Source organism: Euprymna scolopes, chromosome 15 (assembly GCF_053919585.1).
Source record: "Euprymna scolopes isolate OS-2025 chromosome 15, ASM5391958v1, whole genome shotgun sequence".
NCBI lineage: Eukaryota > Metazoa > Mollusca > Cephalopoda > Sepiida > Sepiolidae > Euprymna > Euprymna scolopes.
In genome coordinates, this window is record NC_136496.1 from 93,365,944 (window position 1) to 93,385,709 (window position 19,766).

Sequence of the window (19,766 nt, forward strand, 5' to 3'; positions counted from 1 at the left end):
CACCATGCAAAAAAAAAAGAAAGAAATGACTAAGTCCATCATTCCTCGACATATTAAACCACAAAAGTTTCCAAGGCTTCTACATATTTAAATTTGAGTTCAGCACCATGCAAAACTGCTAAATAGACATACACAGAAAATTTTGGACACATATGGTAAAATAGCCCCCAAAATAGAATGTTTTCATTAGCCCTAAAAGAGCCCCTGCGGGCACATCCAAGAGTTATCGCGAAGTATAGACAAACAAAATTATATAGAAATCAGTTAGTTACAACTTTTCAGAAAGTTTTATAAAAATCCAAGACATCAATTTTTTTTTAATAAGCACAAAAGTGTCAAGTTTAGCCATTTTAACTCCAAAGGCACCCCTGGGGAAGGGCAGCCAGAGTTTTCCCGGAAAATCCGTTCTGTTACATTTTTACTCATATCATGTTTAATGTTTGTGCAAAATTTCAAAAAATTCCAAGGCGTAGTTAGGAGAAAAGTGCAGACAGACGAACGGACAGGGGTGAATTTACAGGGCCACCCTCCTTTGGTCTGGGGACCAAAAAGAAAAGCTTACTTTTTATCTTTCAACTATTTTCACCAAATAAAACATCTGCTTTATATACGTTTCGGCCAAGATTAAAGTGTAGTATCTGTTCTTCAGATGCGGCACTTCCATTTCTCGTTCTCTTTCAGTGGAGGAGAAATCCTTCACGACTGAGACAATTTTTATTTTTATACCTTTTCTCCACGTTAAAAAACGACCCTAGTTTCTAACTCTATCTCGTGGGGAGGCATTGTAAATAGATATAATCATAACTAAAACATCTTCGTTATAAAAAAAAATCACTGTAACAGGATGTAGAAATTTACAATAACAATACCGAACTGATTTCACAATATCTCTTAACAATAACAATACCGAACTGATTTTCAGAATTGGAATCTTATTTTATTAGGAGGGTTTCAAAGTATTTTTGTTCCATATACTGAATTTGAACAGAAAGACTGTTAGCGTACCAGTAATTTCCCTGATTACATTATACTTTATTTACAATTACAATACAAACATGCTTATTTTTCTTTGTTATTCTTGTTAGAATGTATGCAATTACGTGTGTTCTGATTTTTATAGCTCCACACAAGGACAAATGTTAGACAGCAGGTCGTTTTGTTTATGTGGACAAAATCTGGCTACCAGGAAGGGATCCTCTGGATTTGGACAAAAAATATTGATTCAGTCTTTAGAATGTGTACCTCAATGACTGAGTAGAGATGTGATGAAACGTTATATTAGAACGGATACTACATTTTCAAATATTTATTTGAAAACATAAAAATACAATTTAAAATTTACACACAAGATCATCTAAACAGCGAGGATTAGTAATAGACGCACATATTTAATTTAAAGGCCATTCTACCTAAAATATCCTCTACCTGTATAAGAGCCAAGTACGTCCTAGGACAAGGCGCTGTTGCAACATATTAACAGGAGCTGCTCGGAGCTTCCTATCCTGCCTTTATTTGACTAAAAAAAATTACTAATTTAAAGAAATGAATTGCTGAGCTCAGATCTTCATCAATGTTCTCCCGTCGTCGGCATTTATGCAGACGACACTACCATCTATGGCAACACTTCAAAGACCAGAAACCGCCTATATCTCTCTGATTCTCTCTCCTCTGACCTTGAGTACGTGTTGTAATGGGTTAATTTTAATGCATCGAAAACCAAACTTCTTTCTTTCCCTTATCAACGCCCTGATTCACATCTGGCCCATATTGAAATAAACGGCTCTCGACTTGAGGACGCCCCATGTTTAGTCAAGCTTCTTTGTCTGACCTTAACCCCTGATCTGAAATGGAGCACATACATCAAAGTCGTTGCCAAAGCTCGCTGAAAAAATTGTTGGATCATTCTACCGCTCCAGTAGATATCTCACTTCTGATGCAATTCTCTTCCTGTATAAAAGTCAAGTACGTCCTAGGATGGAGTACTGTTGCCACATCTGAGCAGGAGCTGCTTATAACCTCCTATCCTGAATTGACAGAGTTCAAAACAGACTTCGTAATCTAGTAAGCGATGCCCTTTTCTCTTCTCTGCAACTTCTTTTCTACAGAAGAGACGTTGTGACTTTGTCTTTGCTTTATCGCTATTTTTATGGCAAATAATCGACTGAGCTCCAATCGATAGCACTCCCTCGACAATTTGTCATAAAAAACACTCGTTTAGCCCAAAATAACTATCAATAAACTCCCCACTCTTAATCGGTGCCTAAACCTAAACGTGAATTCTATGAACAAAGCTTCTTTCCTAGAACTACTCACCTATGGAACTCTGTCCTGCCAGTTTGTTTTATAGCTGACTACAATATAGTCGTCTTGAAGTACAAACTAAACAAGTTCTTATTAAAGTGTACTCGTAAATAATCTAATTATACTCAATGTCTACTATAAACGATTATTACGCTACTGTCCCAATGACTACAATACACACGTTAATCCTTATCCTCGAGTTACCTCCGGGCCTTGATATGTGGTAACCCCTTTGTAAAAAATGTTCAAATATATACTGTTTACACTTATGACATATCTCTTCTACTTACAGTGGATTGTTCTAGAGTATGTTTGTTTTTTTTTTTTGTTTTTTCACACAAGCTGATGATCTAATATTTATTTTTTATAGTTGAAACATTCTTTTATATTCCCGGGCAACTCCGGGAAACAAGTCCTGCTATTTAAATATCAACCATAGCTGTCTATTAAATTGCAAAATTCGCTTGTGATTGTAAAAGAAAGGGGCGAAGAGGATAGATGCGATAACTACGATAACACAATTTACAAATTACATAATGAACCTTACATAAAAGTTGATGACTACAATCAAAACAGGTTAATGTGATAATTGTATGTCTAAGTTTGGTTTAAATAGGAAATAAACAGATTCAATTTATGTGAAAGCGAAGTAAAACGAATTAGTGTAATTTGAACCATTTTCATATCGATCTAAAGCAATTGAATGTTTAATTTAACGAATTTAGAAATAATATGAATATCTTTGGTCTTAACCCATTATAGACCATTTGTTCTTTAAATTAATTATCAAAACTTTTTGTAATTACAATATTTTTTATACTAAACCATTTTCAAATATTTGCTTGACTTTATAAAATAGAGAATTCACATGTACGATATATAAAAATTGGCTAAGTATAAGAAAAAAAACCGTTTATTTGGTCTCAGCCCATTTATCTCCCCTTAGTTCTTTAATTTAAACTACTTTTTTAAAAATACAATATAATTTTATACGTAAACTATTTTCAAACATTTAATTGACTTCGTAACACATTTTACACTTGTGTCAAATGTGATAAGGTTATAATAATACTAAAAAAAACAATACGATCGAATCAAACATGTGAATGATTTTATCTTTTCGCTCTAGACTTTCATCTAAACTGATATATTCATCAGTGTTTTCTAATATATATATATATATATATATATATATATATATATATATATATATATAATATATATATATATAACACAGTATGTGTTAATTTGAAAATTTATAAATGTGGTAAAAATATTGTTATTTATCCTTCTGGCCAGAAAAAATAACTATGGTCGCTAATAGGTTAGAAATATGAAAACATGTTTTCGTGGGAGGAAATATTTATTTGTCAACAAATGGTTTTCTTTTTGGTAATATTTTAATAAATTAAATTAATTGACAATATAAAACATCCTGATGTTGTTGATACATATACATAAACACACACGTACACGCACACATACACACACACACACACACACACACATATATATATATATATATATATATATATATATATATATATATATACACTAACAGGGATACCCGATGTTGCCTTAGATTTAATCGATTGATTGCATAGTCTAATTGGGACCCACTGCGTTGCACAAGGAGAAAGCTTCACATGTCTCCCCCAATGACTTAGTCCACAAAACATTGTAATTTTCATTGCACTGTATAGAAACTACTGTTCATTTCATAAAATTATTTTATATAATAATTTACATTAAAGTTTAAAATGCAAAAATGAAGTATCATAATTCAATTACGCTCCAAAAAGAAACGTTCATTTCGAACATGCACCTATCATATCAAAGAGCCTACGGCTGATTTTATATGCCGGACTTCTCAAATGCACTTGTGATGTTAGGCTGTGTAAAGCGTTAACCTTGGTCAAAAAGGCCTGTTCCTTCTTTTATCGGATTATTTCGATTATCGATTATCGAAACGTTTTCAGGGGTATTCGGATACAAAACCGATCTAAGAAAACTCGAAAACTCATAAATTACATTAACAACATTGACAGATATGGAATAGCTGGAAATTTTCTCTTAATTATTAAAGCCTTCCTCTCCGATAGGTTTACACGAGTAGTCATCAAATGGCAGAAATCAGAAACTCATAGTATCAACGCTGGTGACCCTCAGGGTTCCATCCTGGGCCCAACTTTCTAGCTGATCTTCATCACTGTTCTCCCTAATTACATTCTTAGGTGGTCCTGGATATGATCGTAAACTATATCCGATGGTGAGTCCCCAGCTTGCGGGCTTTGGGGAGTGTGGAGCCACCCTTTAATTACCATTGCTCCCAGGTCCACGCTGACCCGGACTTATTAAGTTAAATAAACTTTATGAAATAAAGTTTTTCTGTATATACTTGTAGAACTGTATATTTATGCGTTAGGGTTAAGCAGGTATCTGTCTTAGTGTATTTGTATATATGTAGATCTATACGTGTGTGTACATGGATATCTATATATCTATGTATCTCATATTTATATTTATATATGTATGTGTCTAAGCCTGTATGCGTGTATATATATATATATATATATATATATATATATATATATATATTTTTTATTGAAAGCTGTATCCGATTGGGGTCTGCAGGTTCTAAGGTTCCCAATTAGCAGTTTTATTAGTACCAGTATAATAATCGGGGTAGTATGTGTATGGATGTTTATGTTAAGTATCTGTATAGATATTACTACGTGTATAGGTATCTATGTAGATTATATGGGTGTGCGTTTTCGTTTAGTATAAATGGATTTAACTATACATTATGTATGTATATATGTGTGTACATTTATATATGTATATATATATGCACGCGAGTGTATCAGAGTATGGATTTTGTACATGTATTTCTGTATATTTGCGCGTGCGGAAGTCGGTAGTCTTCTTTAATTTTATATTTATATTTATTTTATTTTTATACTTATAATTTATATATCTGTGCGTATGTGTAAGTTGGAATATAACAAACGAGTGTATCCACTCCTGAGTGTATATGTGTGTTTTACTTCTAGAATAGAATGTGTATGCAAAGGAAGAATGCCGGCCTAATCCCACTGGGTAGCCACCGGAAGTATCTATGCTCATTTTGACCATTTTTGCCAGGCGAGACAGAATGTCGGGTCTCTCAAGCACGTTATAACGCAAAAACAAAAAGACGAGATAGATAAAACGGAATATAAAAAAGGGAATAAAAATAAATAAGAAATAAGAGGTTAAGATATGAAAGATAAAAACCGATGAGGTATGGATCGTTCAAGAACCTTACTTATCCTTCCACACATAAACCCCCCACCCATATTAGGTAACAAGATTTCTAATTTTGTAAACGAAATAAGGAAAGTGTTTTTTTTTTTGTGTCTTGAAATGTCAGTTTTCGAAGATAATTCATGGCCTGAAGACGTAATCTCCCCAGTACGCGTGATAACAGAACATGTATGCACATATGTAGGTATCAATGTTTGTATAAATTATGTGTCAGGTCATGTCATATGCTACTGGTACCATGTAACCCAATACTACCTGCCTCATGGTCGGGTCACCGGCGACTAAACTGGTTCCCCCACCAGACTTGTTTGGTGAGGAGGGTGGCTAGTCTCCCTGACCTGAAGGATTAAAAACAAGACCTTCCAAAGGGCGAATGAACTCTTTTTCTGGGTCAACGGCCAACTAGAACCGTGTATATTTGTGTGTGTGTATATGTGTATTGGGGTGGAGAGGGTTCCCGTAAGCCGTGGTGAAGGCAACCTTTCTAGGAGAAGCAAATCTCTGATTTAAAAAACCATAAAGCGGGAGACCAGTACCCGCATTAAGCTGGTCTGCAGTTAAATTTGTTGCTGGCTATCTTGCTCTTGCTTGTTGCTGGATCTTTTGAACCGAGAGAGAGACAAAGCTAAGACTCTGTAACATCATCTTTGTATAGATACTCCCTCAGGCATTTGGGCTCATGGATTTTAAATGTCTGAGGGAGTGGCACTCGTCTGACAAGACGTTGCAATCATCATAAATAAATTATATATATATATATATATATATATATATGTTTTTTTTTTGTTTATTGTTAGCGATACTTTCTTGAATGAATTCAAGTATTTATACGAAAGTGCATTTTTACCTAAATGCTTGTTGGGAATAATTTTCCCATTGACCAATCTGGTACCCCCTTTTAATGGGGAGCGGCATATATATTATTTTTAAAATATAATTATCCACTGACACGTGTTTCGTCGTCCACGACTCGTGCCGATTTCGAATCTCGCTAGATTCAGCCACTCTGATGAGTCGTGGACGACGAAACACGTGTCAGTGGATAATTATATTTTAATAATTATATATATATATATATATATATATATATATATTAGTGTTGAGACGATTAATCGCAATCAGAATAGGGAATCGGAAAAATCGGAAGATTTTGAGGTACGGGAATCGGAAAAGTTTTATTTATTTTCCGATGCCAAAACAATTCCCTTAATTATCTAATTTTTGTTTGATTTTGTTTGAAAAAAAATCCCCTACAGCTGGTAGTAATTATTTTATACTAAATATTTATTGATTTTAAAAATAATAAATCAAAATAAAATCTGCAGATTATCCTCACAAGTGTTTGAGATGATTCATGCACATTTAACATGGAGTTTTACGGTAATCGGAAAAGATAACAACTTTATAGTAAATATTTAGGGATTTATAAAAAATCAGAATCGGTAACTGTATCGGAATCGGATAAAATATTGGAGTCGTCCCATCACTAATACATGTGTGTGTGTGTGTGTGTGTGTGTGTGTGTGTGTGTGTGTGTGTGTGTACTAGCAGGGACACCGATGTTGCCTGGGATTTAATGAGGATCAAATATTTATTTTCATACATGACCAAACTTACATTACATAATAAACCATTAATAGAAAGTACAATAATCTTAAGTAGTATTACTCTATTATTTCAGACTATTGTTAATAACTATAGTCTTAAATAGTGATGTGTCGGCTTTGTCATTTTTACAAGAATATTGTTATTTATTTTGTTACATATCGATATCAAAATATTTAATTTTGAACTTAATGAAATCATTATAATAACTAGACCCCCAGAGGAGAAGGTAATGCCTGAAAGAATTGGCTAATGCCAACAGTACTGAAAATACACTACTGACCATTAAAATACTATACAATAGTATAACAGTTTTTATTAGTATATTCGTTATGTTAGTCTATTGTAACTTACCCGTTAAGTTTCAACTTTAGACAGACTGATACGAAAACTTCATTATTGAAGTTAAACAATCAATTTTTTTGATTCGAATTTATTTCGAAATATTTCATTTTACATGAAATTAATTTTTTTCTAATTATTTTTCAAATGAAATATAATCATTTCTTAGTGTTAATAAATCCATGTATATTTTTATTTGTGTGGGTTTATTTATAAATTTTTGTTTTTTAATTGTTTGAGAATGTTTTAAAAAAATCAAATTGTTTTAAAAATGTTTCTAAATTCATCTAACCAGGCAGAAACATAGATTTATAGAAAGAATCAGTAACTAGTCTCTTTCTTGTGGACAGGATACAAAAAATGTCTAATAGATCTCGCACTGTCAATTAAGGTTGATCCCTGTCTCATCGCCGCAATGTTTTTCTAAATTCTTTCACCGAATGTGTTCCAATGAACTTTGTGCACTTACAACCCCTTAATTTACATATATCTGACACACCTGACTAACAGCAAAATTCCATCCCTTCACGGTAGAGATTCCCAAATGAGAAAACTTTACACTGCAATAGCTTCTTTCCTTGAATCGCTTGCCTTTGGAATTCCTTCCCTGTTCTTTGTTTCTGTTACTGATCCGGAGAAATTTAAATATAATGTAAACAAACATCTTGCTGTAAAATTACTTCGAATAACATCAGCGTCCCTATAGAAAGATAGGAAGAAAAGTGAGAGAGGGAGAGGGTTAATAAAAAAATTATTCGATGCAGAAAATAAAAAAGAACGTAATTGACATTATTGCAAAAGAACATTTGGTTATAGATCTGCATTGATTGGTGGAAAAAGAGAAAAGGTGAGAGAGTAAGAAGATAGAGGGGGTAGAAGGGGGAGGGCGCAGGAGGGGGATAGAGATAAAATAAATGATAATAAGACGATGAAGAAGAAATATAAAAGCATAAAAAGATATTAATAAAAAAAAAAAAAGAAAGAGAAAGCTTTAAAATGAAAGACACGATTTCCGTAAACGAAGATCGTAAAAGTGTTTGGTGTTGGAAAGGGGGGGGGGGATTTAATTTCTACAATTACATTATAAAAGGCCTGTGACTTTTGAATCCGTTCACAGTGTACTGATAGATATCCCAACAATCAGACATTAAAAAGGTAAGCTTGAATCCATTTTTTTCTTTTTTTGATGCGTGTGCGCGTCCGAAGAATCATTTTTTATTTGTTTCAATTATATTTCACTTTTTATTTATGGAACTCAATGAAATTACAATTAATTTATGAAACTCAATGAAATTACAAAGATATATCAGATGAATGACAAAAGTTTTTATTCCAAGTTTCATGATGTTGATCATCTTACAATTTATTTCTTTAAGTCCGTTGACATGCACAAGTCTTGACAGCACCTGTTTCGTAGCACAGGATCATTAAATTATTATATCAATCAATAATTTATTTTGCTCTTAACCATACGGGTATGACTACAAAATCCAAAAATTGGAAGAGAAGTTGCAATTACCCTTAATTTTTCTTTTATTACGCTAATATATATATTTATATATATATATATATATATATATATATATATATATATATAGATAGATAGATAGATAGATATGTGTGTGTATTTAATATGTATATATGTACATTATATATATATATATATATATATATATATATATATATATATATATATATATATATATATATATATATATATAATGTGAATATGTGTCCCGAAACTGCTAATCGAAATACACTATCGTTCGAATTTTGTTCAAATCTGATAGACACAAATGTTAATCAGCAGCTTTTGTGTTCGCATTAATATTTCAGGAAAACGTAATACATTCTTCGACTCACTTTAATTAAAATTATAAATCGCATTTGGTTAACCAACCCGATACATATCTCTACTACTCTATGAAAGGAACTTTGTATGTGTGTGAGTTCGTTCCCCATGGACTCCAAAATAGCTGGGCCGAGTTTTTTGTAATTTCACACTAAAGTACTTTATGTGTCTAGGAGTGTTCTTCGATCGGTTTTGTATTCGAATACCTCCGATAAGTTTCGAAAATCTATAATCGAAATAATTCGATGAAACAAAGAAAAGACAATTTTGAACAAAGTTAGCACTTTATACAGCCTAACATCAAAAGTACATTTGATGAGGTTTTATTACTACACAAGAAGAAAGGCCCGGCATATAAAATCAACAGTAGGTTCTTTGATATGACAGAGGTGCATTCGAAATGAATGTTTTCGTTCAGAGAACAATTGAAGCATAATCTAATTCCTACATTTTGGACCCTCGCGTCTGTCTCTCTCTCACTGTGTGTGTGTGTGTACCTTTTTCTCTCTCTTTGTGTGTGTATATATATATATATATGTATATATATATATATATATATATATATATATATATATATATATATTTAGAGAGAGAGAGAGAGGGGGGGGAGTTTTGATATCAATACTTCATTTAAACATTATTTATTAAAAACAACTTAATTATTAACTGAAATCGAGTTAAAAACATAATCTAACTCCTACATTTTTGACCGTCGCGTCGAACTTAGGGTTGATGTTGTTGACGAAAATATGATTTCGTCCTATTAATCGTCAACTACATTCCAGTCTTTCAACATATAAAAAAATATATCATCAAATACAGCAGAATTATCTAATTATGATTTATCTGTAATTTTCTATTTTTTCCGTTTTTCTTTTCTTTTTCTTTTTTTTTTTTTCCAGAAATATATAAAATATGGCAGAATTATCTAATTATGATCTATCTGTAATTTTTAGGGTTTTTTCCCCGTTTTTTCTTTTTCCAGATGTCTGCACTGCGTGTTAGAGAAAAACTCGGCTGGTTCGTCTGCATCACTTTGCTTATAATTCTGTCTTGCCGCGGAGTTCAATCTCAAAAGGATGAGGAAGAACCTGAACCTGCTTCCAATATTCTAAGTATATAAATGTTTATTAAAAAAAAAAAAAAAATTCGGGGGTGGGGAAGCAAGTTTAGTAAAAGTAAAAGTATTGATCTTCTTACTTTATATAAACTTAAAATATTGTTATATTCAACTGATATAATTAGGAATATAAGAAAAAGTGGGGACATCATAATAGGTAATGTTGGTTGATAGTAACCTTTTCTATGGATTTACAACTGTGTATATTTCTATCTTTAAGAATTTTATACGTTTATATGTTTATGTATTTATATGTTAGAAATAAACTTCTAAACTATTTAACTGATCATTATGAATTTCGGAACACAGCTGCTAGTAGTTAAGGGTCGATTATATGTGTTATATTTTGTTTAATTTGGTTTTATTTCAAATTGAAGTAGAAGACCCTGTTATAAATTCATACACCTCCGATATTTGCCATTGCTTTTATTAGTCTAGATGTTAGTGCTTCCTATATTTCAAGTAATAAATGTTTATAAAAAGTCGTTTGCTTTTTTTTTGTGTAATTTTAGTTAAAATATAAAATATTGAGATTCGGAATGATATGGAATCAAACGATAGCTATATTTGACATCGATAATTAAGAGTAAAAAAGTTAATAAATCTAAATAAATAATGTTGTTTACTTGTAAGCTAGAATGCTTTTTAAAAACTATGTATTAACGCCTACATATATATATATATATATATATATATATATATATATATATATATATATATATATATATTCACGTGAAATCACCTTTTTCTCCACCATATTCCCTCTGCTTCATTTTTTGTTATCAAGTAAGATCTTTGACTTCATTGCATTTTCATCAAATACTTTTGTATACAAAATCGGATCCCGCACTTTGCTAATTCCTACCCTCTGATGAGTAAGAAAAGTATTTCTTCGAAACTCCGCGGATTAAGGACAATCCGCTTATTAAGTGTTTCCTTTTCAGATTAAATATGTTTTTAACTCTTTTTTAAAGTGTTTTTTTAACAGGTTTCATTAACTATTTGCTCTTATATATATATATATATATATATATATATATATATATATATACAAACGAGGGGCGTGCAATAAGTAATGCCCCTAACCCACTTCCAGTTGTCTGATCTAGCTGAAATTTTACATGTGCAATAATTTATATCTCTACGGTTATGTGACAAATTACAGCTCTGAACTAATTGTGGTTCCTGTTTTACAGGTGTTTGAACTGAGTCAGGTGTGAAATGGAGCCTGTTGAATGTCGAGCAGTGATCCGGTTTTTTTATTTTAAAGGACGCACACAACACGAGACTTTTGATGAAATAAAAGAAACTTATGGTGATAATGCCCCATCATATGACCTTGTAAAACGCTGGCATCGTGAATTCAAACATGTCCGGAAGTCTGTGGAAACAGCTCCCAGACCTGGTCGCTCCCCTTCTGCCATTGATGAGGCATCTGTCCGTCAAGTTGAGGCTGCCATTTTGGAAGATCGGCGCATTACTATTCGCCAAATAGCCCAAGATGTCAAGATTAGTACAGGGTCTGTGAAAATTATAATTCATGACCATTTGCGTATGCATAAGGTGTCTGCCAGATGGATTCCCATTCCAGAAGCGAGAACGCGTCGTGCTCGAGGATGAATTTGGAGAGACGCAAAGAAGATGAGTCAAAGTTTTTCAAAAGACTGATTACACAGGATGAAACCTGGGTCCATCACTATGATCTAGAGACCAAAGCCCAATCAATGCAGTGGAAACACTTGGACTCACCACCTCCAAAGAAGGCAAGAGTGCAGCCCTCCGCTGGCAAGGTCATGCTCACAGTCTTCTGGGATCAGAACGGAGTAGTGATGACAGATTTCCTGGCAAAGGGTACCACAATTATAGGAGCCTATTATGCTTCATTTTTGAGGAAATGAAGGGAAGCTATCAAAATCAAGAGGCGGGGCAAGATCAACAAAAGTACTCTCCTCGTGCAGGGCAACGCTCCAGTCCACAACTCGCATGTCGTCAGATCAGAAGCACGGGCGTGTGGTTATGAAATCCTCCCCAATGCTCCCTACTCTCCTGACCTTGCACCCTCTCACTTCCACCTCTTCCCAGCCATGAAGTTGTTTTTGAAAGGAAAGCGTTTCCCAGATGATGCAGCCTTGATTTCTGAAGTCACGTCGTGGTTGGAGCACCAACCTGCGGTGTTCTACAAAAACAGTCTCCAAAGCTGCATCAAACGATGGGAGAAATGCATAATTCTGGGTGGTTCCTATGTAGAGAAAGACTAATAACTGTACCAAGTTTCCTTGCTCTACTGCTATGGGAAGTGGGGCATTAATAATTGCCCGCCCCTCGGATATATATATATATATATATATATATATATATATATATATATATATATATATATATATATATATATAGAGAGAGAGAGAGAGAGAGAGAGAGATTTTATGTAGTTAAATGTGTTTCTTTGTTTATATATTTGTATGACCAGAATTCACTACTAAATTAATTTACTGATGATTCATCATTTAAAAATATAACTGCAATTCGTAAGTGTCGGTCACGTAACTTGCATTTTGTTTAATTGAATTTTATTTCACCATAGGAAGAACCCCCTAATATAAATCCAGACACCTCCGATATTTATCATCTAATAACTAGATTAGATGTAAATCCGGATGTTTGTCTGGGTCTACAAGATGAGGGCGTCTGAAGATATTGGTTTCCTGAAAAAAATGCAACTAACATTAATGCTTTTTGTTATTCTAAAGATGAGGAAACTCGACCTGCTTCTAATATTCAAAGTTATTAATTAATATTTAAAACAGGATTTTTTGCGGGGGTGGGGATGGAGACATTTGTAATAAAAATAAAACTGGTCATCCCCAGAATCTTCATAAAACTAGGTGTTAATCCAGATGTTTGTACTGCGTGTCAAAAAATAGTTCGACTGGTTCACTTTGTTTTTTGTTCTATTTTTTTTCGAGGAGTTCAATATTTAATGAATGAAAATGGACTTGAAACTCAACGTGTCTTATCTGGGAATGATGAGGAAGAACCAGAACCTGAACCTGCTGCTAGTCTTCCAGGTAAGTTAATGTTTATGATTTTTCTTCTTCTGTTAGGGACGATGAAATTTAATAAAAAATAAACATATTGATCTCCGGAGTTTTCATGCCATTAAAATACCTTTATATTCAACATAGGTCGTTTATGTCAACGAATACTTAAATTTAAAGGAAATAACCAGCATCGACATAGCAAAAATAAGCATATTATTCAAGTTATAATTTGGGACGCTGATTTATACAAGATTACGGTAACCGAATCCCGGACATTGCCGAAGCAGTTTACGAAAATGGGCAAAGTTAGCGATCATTACCTGAATGAGGTTAGTCCCAGAAATTGCCGGAGAAGTAAAATAAATATACATGAAAATATTAATATAATAATATAATATAATAATATAACAATATAAAAATAATATAATAATATAACAATAAACAATACATAAAAATATAAGAATATAACATTAAAATAATATAATAATATAATAATATAACAATAATATAATATAGCAATATAATAATGTCCGTACATAGCAATACAATAATGTAATAATATAATATTATTACAATAAAACAATAAAATCAGATAATAATATAATAGTATAATAATATAATTATATAAGAACATAATAATATCATAATATAATAATATAAAAATATAATAATATAACAATAAAATAATATAAAAATATAATAATATAACAATAAAATAATATAATAATATAATAATATACTAATATAATAATATTACAATATAAAATAAAATAATATCATAATATAATACTATAACAATATACCAATAAAATGAGATAATAATATAACAATAAAAATATAAAAATATGATAATATAACATTAAAATAATATAATAATATAATAATATAATATTATAACAATAAAACAATAAAATCAGATAATAATATAATAGTATAGTAATATAATTATATAAAAAACATAATAATATAAAAATATAATAATATCACAATAAAATAATATAATAACCTCATAATATAACAATAAAATACTATAATAATATAATAATATCATAATATTACAATATAACAATAAAATAATATAATAATATAATAATATAACAATGTAACAATAAAATAATAATATAATAATATAACTATCTAATAATAAAAATATAATAATTAATTAATATAAGATTATACAAAATATTACAATAAAATAATATAACAACATAATAATATAATAATATAATAATACAAAGTTTAACAATATAACAATAAACTATTATACTAATATAATAATATAACAATATAACAATAAAATAATATAATAACATAATAATATACACATATAATATAACAATATATTAATATAACAATAAAATAATATAATAACATAATAATATATAAACATAATATTATAACAATATAACGATAAAATAATAAAATAATATAATAATATACTAATATAAAAATATAACAATACAAAAGTAAAAAATATAATAAACAAATAATATCATAATATAACAATATGACAAAGAAATAATATAATAACACATTAACAAAATAATATAATAATATAATAATATAATAATATCATAATATAACAATATGACAAAGTAATAATATAAGAACACATTAACAAAATAATATAATAATATAATAATATAATAATATAATAATAAAATACCTGCTTAAAAAAATACCGATTAAAGTCGTCCTGGTAATGTAAACAATGTTAAGTAACAAAATTAATTTATTAATTAACGTACACGAAACATGAATGAAACTGTGTTAATTAATCAACCACCAAAATTAAATAAACTTGTTCGAAACGATGATAATTAATTAAAACAAAAAATAAATAAAGTTGTTTGAAACGATGATAATTAATTAAAACAAAATTTTAATAAACTTGTTTTAAATGATGGTAATTAATTAAACCAAAATTTTAATAAACCTGTTTGAAACGATGGTAAGTCTCTTGTGCGTCATGAGTAAGTTGCTGGAATCTGTGTTAAATACAGAAGTAATCAACCATCTCAACAAAAATAACCTTCTTAGTGACACTCAATATGGTTTCCATTCTGCTAGATCTACAGCAGATGTGCTTACAGTTATATCTCATAGGATTAGCAAATCTCTCGACGGAGGCAACCTTTCTAGGGCAATTGCTCTTGACATATCTAAGGCCTTTGATAGGGTATGGCATAAAGGTTTACTTCATAAGATCTCTAGCTATGGTATAGCTGGAAATGTCTTCTCAATTATTAAATCATTTCTTTCTGATAGGTTCATAAGAGTAGTAGTTGAGGGGCAAAAATCAGAAGCCCACAGTATTAATGCCGGTGTCCCTCAGGGGTCCATCCTGGGCCCAACTCTTTTCCTGATCTACATTAATGATCTTCCAAATCACATCCTTACATCATTTGTAGACATTTATGCTGACGACACTACCATTTATGGTAGCACATCTAAGACAGTAAACGACCAAGTTCTCTCCAATTCTCTCTCTTCTGATCTTGAGCATGTAGTACAATGGGGAAAGGAGTGGCTGGTTACCTTTAATGCATCTAAAACCAAGCTTCTCTCTTTACATCATCAACATTCTGATCCACATCTGGCATCAACTGAAATGAATGGCTCTTGTCTTCAGGAGGCCACAAGTTTTGAGAGGCTTCTGGGCTTGACCGTTACTCCTGATCTTAAATGGAACAAGTACATCAAATCTGTTGCCAAGACCGCTGGAAAAATGGTGGGATCTTTTTATCGATCCAGTAGATATCTCACTGCTGATGCAATTCTCTATCTATATAAGAGCCAGATACGCCCAAGGATGGAATACTGTTGCCACATCTGGGCAGGAGCTGCTAGAAAGGACTTTCCTGAGTTCAAAATAGACTTCGTAGCCTCGTAGGAGATGTCCTTTTCACTTCTCTGCAACCTCTATCTCACAGAAGAGATGTTGCGAGTTTGTCTCTGATGTATCGTTATTTTCATGGAAAGTGTTCGACTGAGCTTCAATCTATGGTCCCCCTCGCCAAACTTTCACAAGAAACACTCGTCTAGCTGTAAACACTATCAATAATTCCCCCCACTCTTTATCTGTGCCTAAACCTAAACGTAGATTCCATGAACAAAGCTTTTTTCTTAGAACTGCACGCCTGTGGAATTGTCTTCCGTTTTCCTGCTTTCCGGCTGACTACAATATGGTTGTCTTCAAGTCTAACGTAAATAAGTTCTTGATGAGCCGTTCCATAAAAGTTATCAAATTTAACAAATTTTCATTACTAATGATTATTATATTGTCCAATTTCTACTGTACACTCTTTAACCCTTATCCTTGAGTGGCCTCTTGGCCTTGATAATGTGTTGATACCTATGAAAAAAAAAGAAAAGAAAAAGTCCAATGTGAACAAGTTCTAATTGAATCGTCCCCCTAAGTAATCTAAGTTACAAAATTCCCACTGTTTACTATGCTAAAATCACAATGACTAATGTATACCTATTAACCCTTATCCTTGAGTGGCCTCTGGGCCTTGATAAGTGGTGACACCCATGTAAAAAAAAAAATATATACTAAATTTTAATAAACTTGTTTGAAACGATGATAATTAATAAAAATAAAAAATTTTTTTTAATAAACTTGTTTGAAACGATGGTAATTAATTAAAAATTGTAATAAAACTGGTTTGAAACCATAGAAAAGAATTAAAACTAAAATTTAATAAACTTGTTTTAAAAGACAGTAATTCATTAAAAAATTTAAATAAACTTCTTTACAACGATGGTAATTAATAAAAACAAAATTTAATTAAACTTGTTTGGAACGATGAAAATTAATTAAAACAAAAATTAAATAAATTTGTTTGAAACGATGGTTAAAACAAAAAATCCGTACATCTCCGATATTTATCATCTGATAATTAGATTATATCTTAATCCGGATGTTTGTCTGGTTCTCCCAGATGAGGCTGTCTGAATATATTGGTTTCCTTAAACAAAATGCTCCTAACATTGATGCTTTTTGTTATTCTAAAGATGAGGAAACCCGACCTGCTTCTAATATTCCAAGTTATTAATGTATATTTAAAATAATATGTCAAGAGCAATTGTAATAAAAATAAAACTGGTCATCCCCAGAATCTTCAAAAAACTAGGTGTTAATCCAGATGTTTGTACTTCGTGTCCGAAAATAGTTCGGCTGGTTCACTTTGTTTGCTATTCTATTTTTTCAAGGAGTTCAATATTTAATGAATGAAAATGGACTTGAAACTCAACGTGTCTTATCTGGGATGGATGAGGTAGAATTCGAACCTGAACCTGCATCTAGTCTTCCAGGTAAGATAATGTCTATAAAGTTTTTTTTTCTTCTGTAAAGAGAGGGTTAATTTTAATGAAAGTAAAAATATTGATCTCCGGAGTTTTCATGCCATTAAAATGCCGTTATATTCAACCTAGATCACTTATGTCAACGAATACTTAAATTTAAAGGAGACAACTAGTATAGAAATAGAATAATAAGCATATTTTTCAAGTTATAATTTGGGACGCTGAAATAATCAGTAGACCAAGAAAAAACGTAAAATAAAAAAAAAAATGATTACAGGATTACTGTAGCGGAGTCCGGGACATTGCCGAAGCAGTTTACGAAAAGGGACAAAGTTAGCGATTATTACCTGAATTAGGTTAGCCTCGGAAATTGCAGCAGCAATAAAATAAGATACACGAAAATAATAATATAATAATATAACAATAAAATAATATAATAATATAGTAAGATAATACTGAAAAAATGTAATAATATAATAATATAATAATATAATAATACAAATGTGTAACAATATAATATTAAAACATTATTCTAATATAATAATATAACAATATAACAGTAAATAGTTATAATAACATTATGAATAATATAAACATATAATATAATAATATAACAATATACCAATAAAATAATATAATCACATAATAATATAATAATATAATATTATAACAATATAACTATGAAATAATAAAATAATATAATAATATAAGAATATAACAATATAACAAGTAAAAAATGCAATAACAAAATAATATAATAATACAACAATATGACCATAAAATAATATAAGAACACATTAATACAATAATATAATAATATAATAACTGCAAGCGCCGGGTGAAGATCGTCCTGGAAATGTCAACAACAAGAAAAAGAAGTTGATCAACGTACTTGAAAGATAACAATGTTAAGTAACAAAATTAATTTATTAATTAACGTACACAAAACATGAATGAAACTGTGATAATTAACCAAAAACAAAAATTAAATCAACTTGTAATAACCGATTGTAAGTAATTAAAACTAAAATCAAATAAACTTGTTTGAAACGATTGTAATTAATTAAAACAGAAATAAAATAAAATTGCTTGAAAGATTTGTAATTCATTAAAACAAAAGTTTCATGAACTTCTTGAAACGATTGTAATTAATTATAACAAAAATTACATAAACTTGTTTGAAACGATGGAAAATAATAAAAAAAATGTAATAAACTGGTGTGAAACAATGGAAATGAATTTAAACTAAAATTCAATAAACTTGTTAAACGATGATAATTAAGTAAACCACAAATTAAATAAACTTTTTTGACACGATGAAAATTAATTAAAACAAAAATTAAAAAACTTGTTTGAAACGATGATAATTCATTAAAACAAAAATTAAATAAACTTGTTTGAAACGATAGTAATTCATTAAAAAAATTATATTAGTTTCTCTGAAACGATGATAATTAATTAAAACAAAAATGAAATAAACTTGTTTGAAACGATGGTAATAAATTAAAACAAAAATTAAATAAAATTGTTTGAAACGATAGTAATTCATTAAAACAGAAATTTAATAAAATATTCGAAACGACAGTAATTAATGAAAAACAAATAAATGAGCTTCTTTGTAACGATGATAATTAATTAAAACAATTTAAATCAACTTGTTGTAAACAATGATAATTCATTGAAGCAAATTTAAATAAACTTGTTTGAAACGATGATTATTAATAAATACAAAAATATAATAAACTTTTTTGAAACACCAGTAATTAATTAACACGAAAATTTAATAAACTTATTTGAAAAGATGGTAATTAATTAAAACAAAAATTAAATAAACTTGTTTGGAACGATGATGATAAATTAAAACAAAAATTAAATAAATATGTTTGAAACAATA

At 30.4% G+C, this 19,766-nt stretch overlaps 1 protein-coding gene across 21 annotated transcripts in view; it reads left to right on the plus strand.

Annotated features, from left to right (window-relative positions):
• The first annotated feature begins 8,547 nt into the window (after positions 1 to 8,547).
• The window catches only part of LOC145293993 (uncharacterized), a 151,425-nt gene continuing 140,206 nt past the window's right edge, over positions 8,548 to 19,766 (plus strand). For 17 of the 21 annotated variants that reach the window (XM_080140886.1, XM_080140894.1, XM_080140906.1 and 14 more), the window contains exons 1-4: positions 8,548 to 8,709; positions 10,392 to 10,521; positions 13,490 to 13,591; positions 17,780 to 17,881. In XM_080140886.1, the coding sequence (XP_079997012.1) occupies positions 10,392 to 10,521; positions 13,490 to 13,591; positions 17,780 to 17,881 (334 nt within the window). In that variant the 5' untranslated portion in view covers positions 8,548 to 8,709. The remainder of the gene's footprint in view (positions 8,710 to 10,391; positions 10,522 to 13,489; positions 13,592 to 17,779; positions 17,882 to 19,766) is intronic. The other 4 variants (XM_080140893.1, XM_080140898.1, XM_080140901.1 and 1 more) reach the window with 2 other exon arrangements.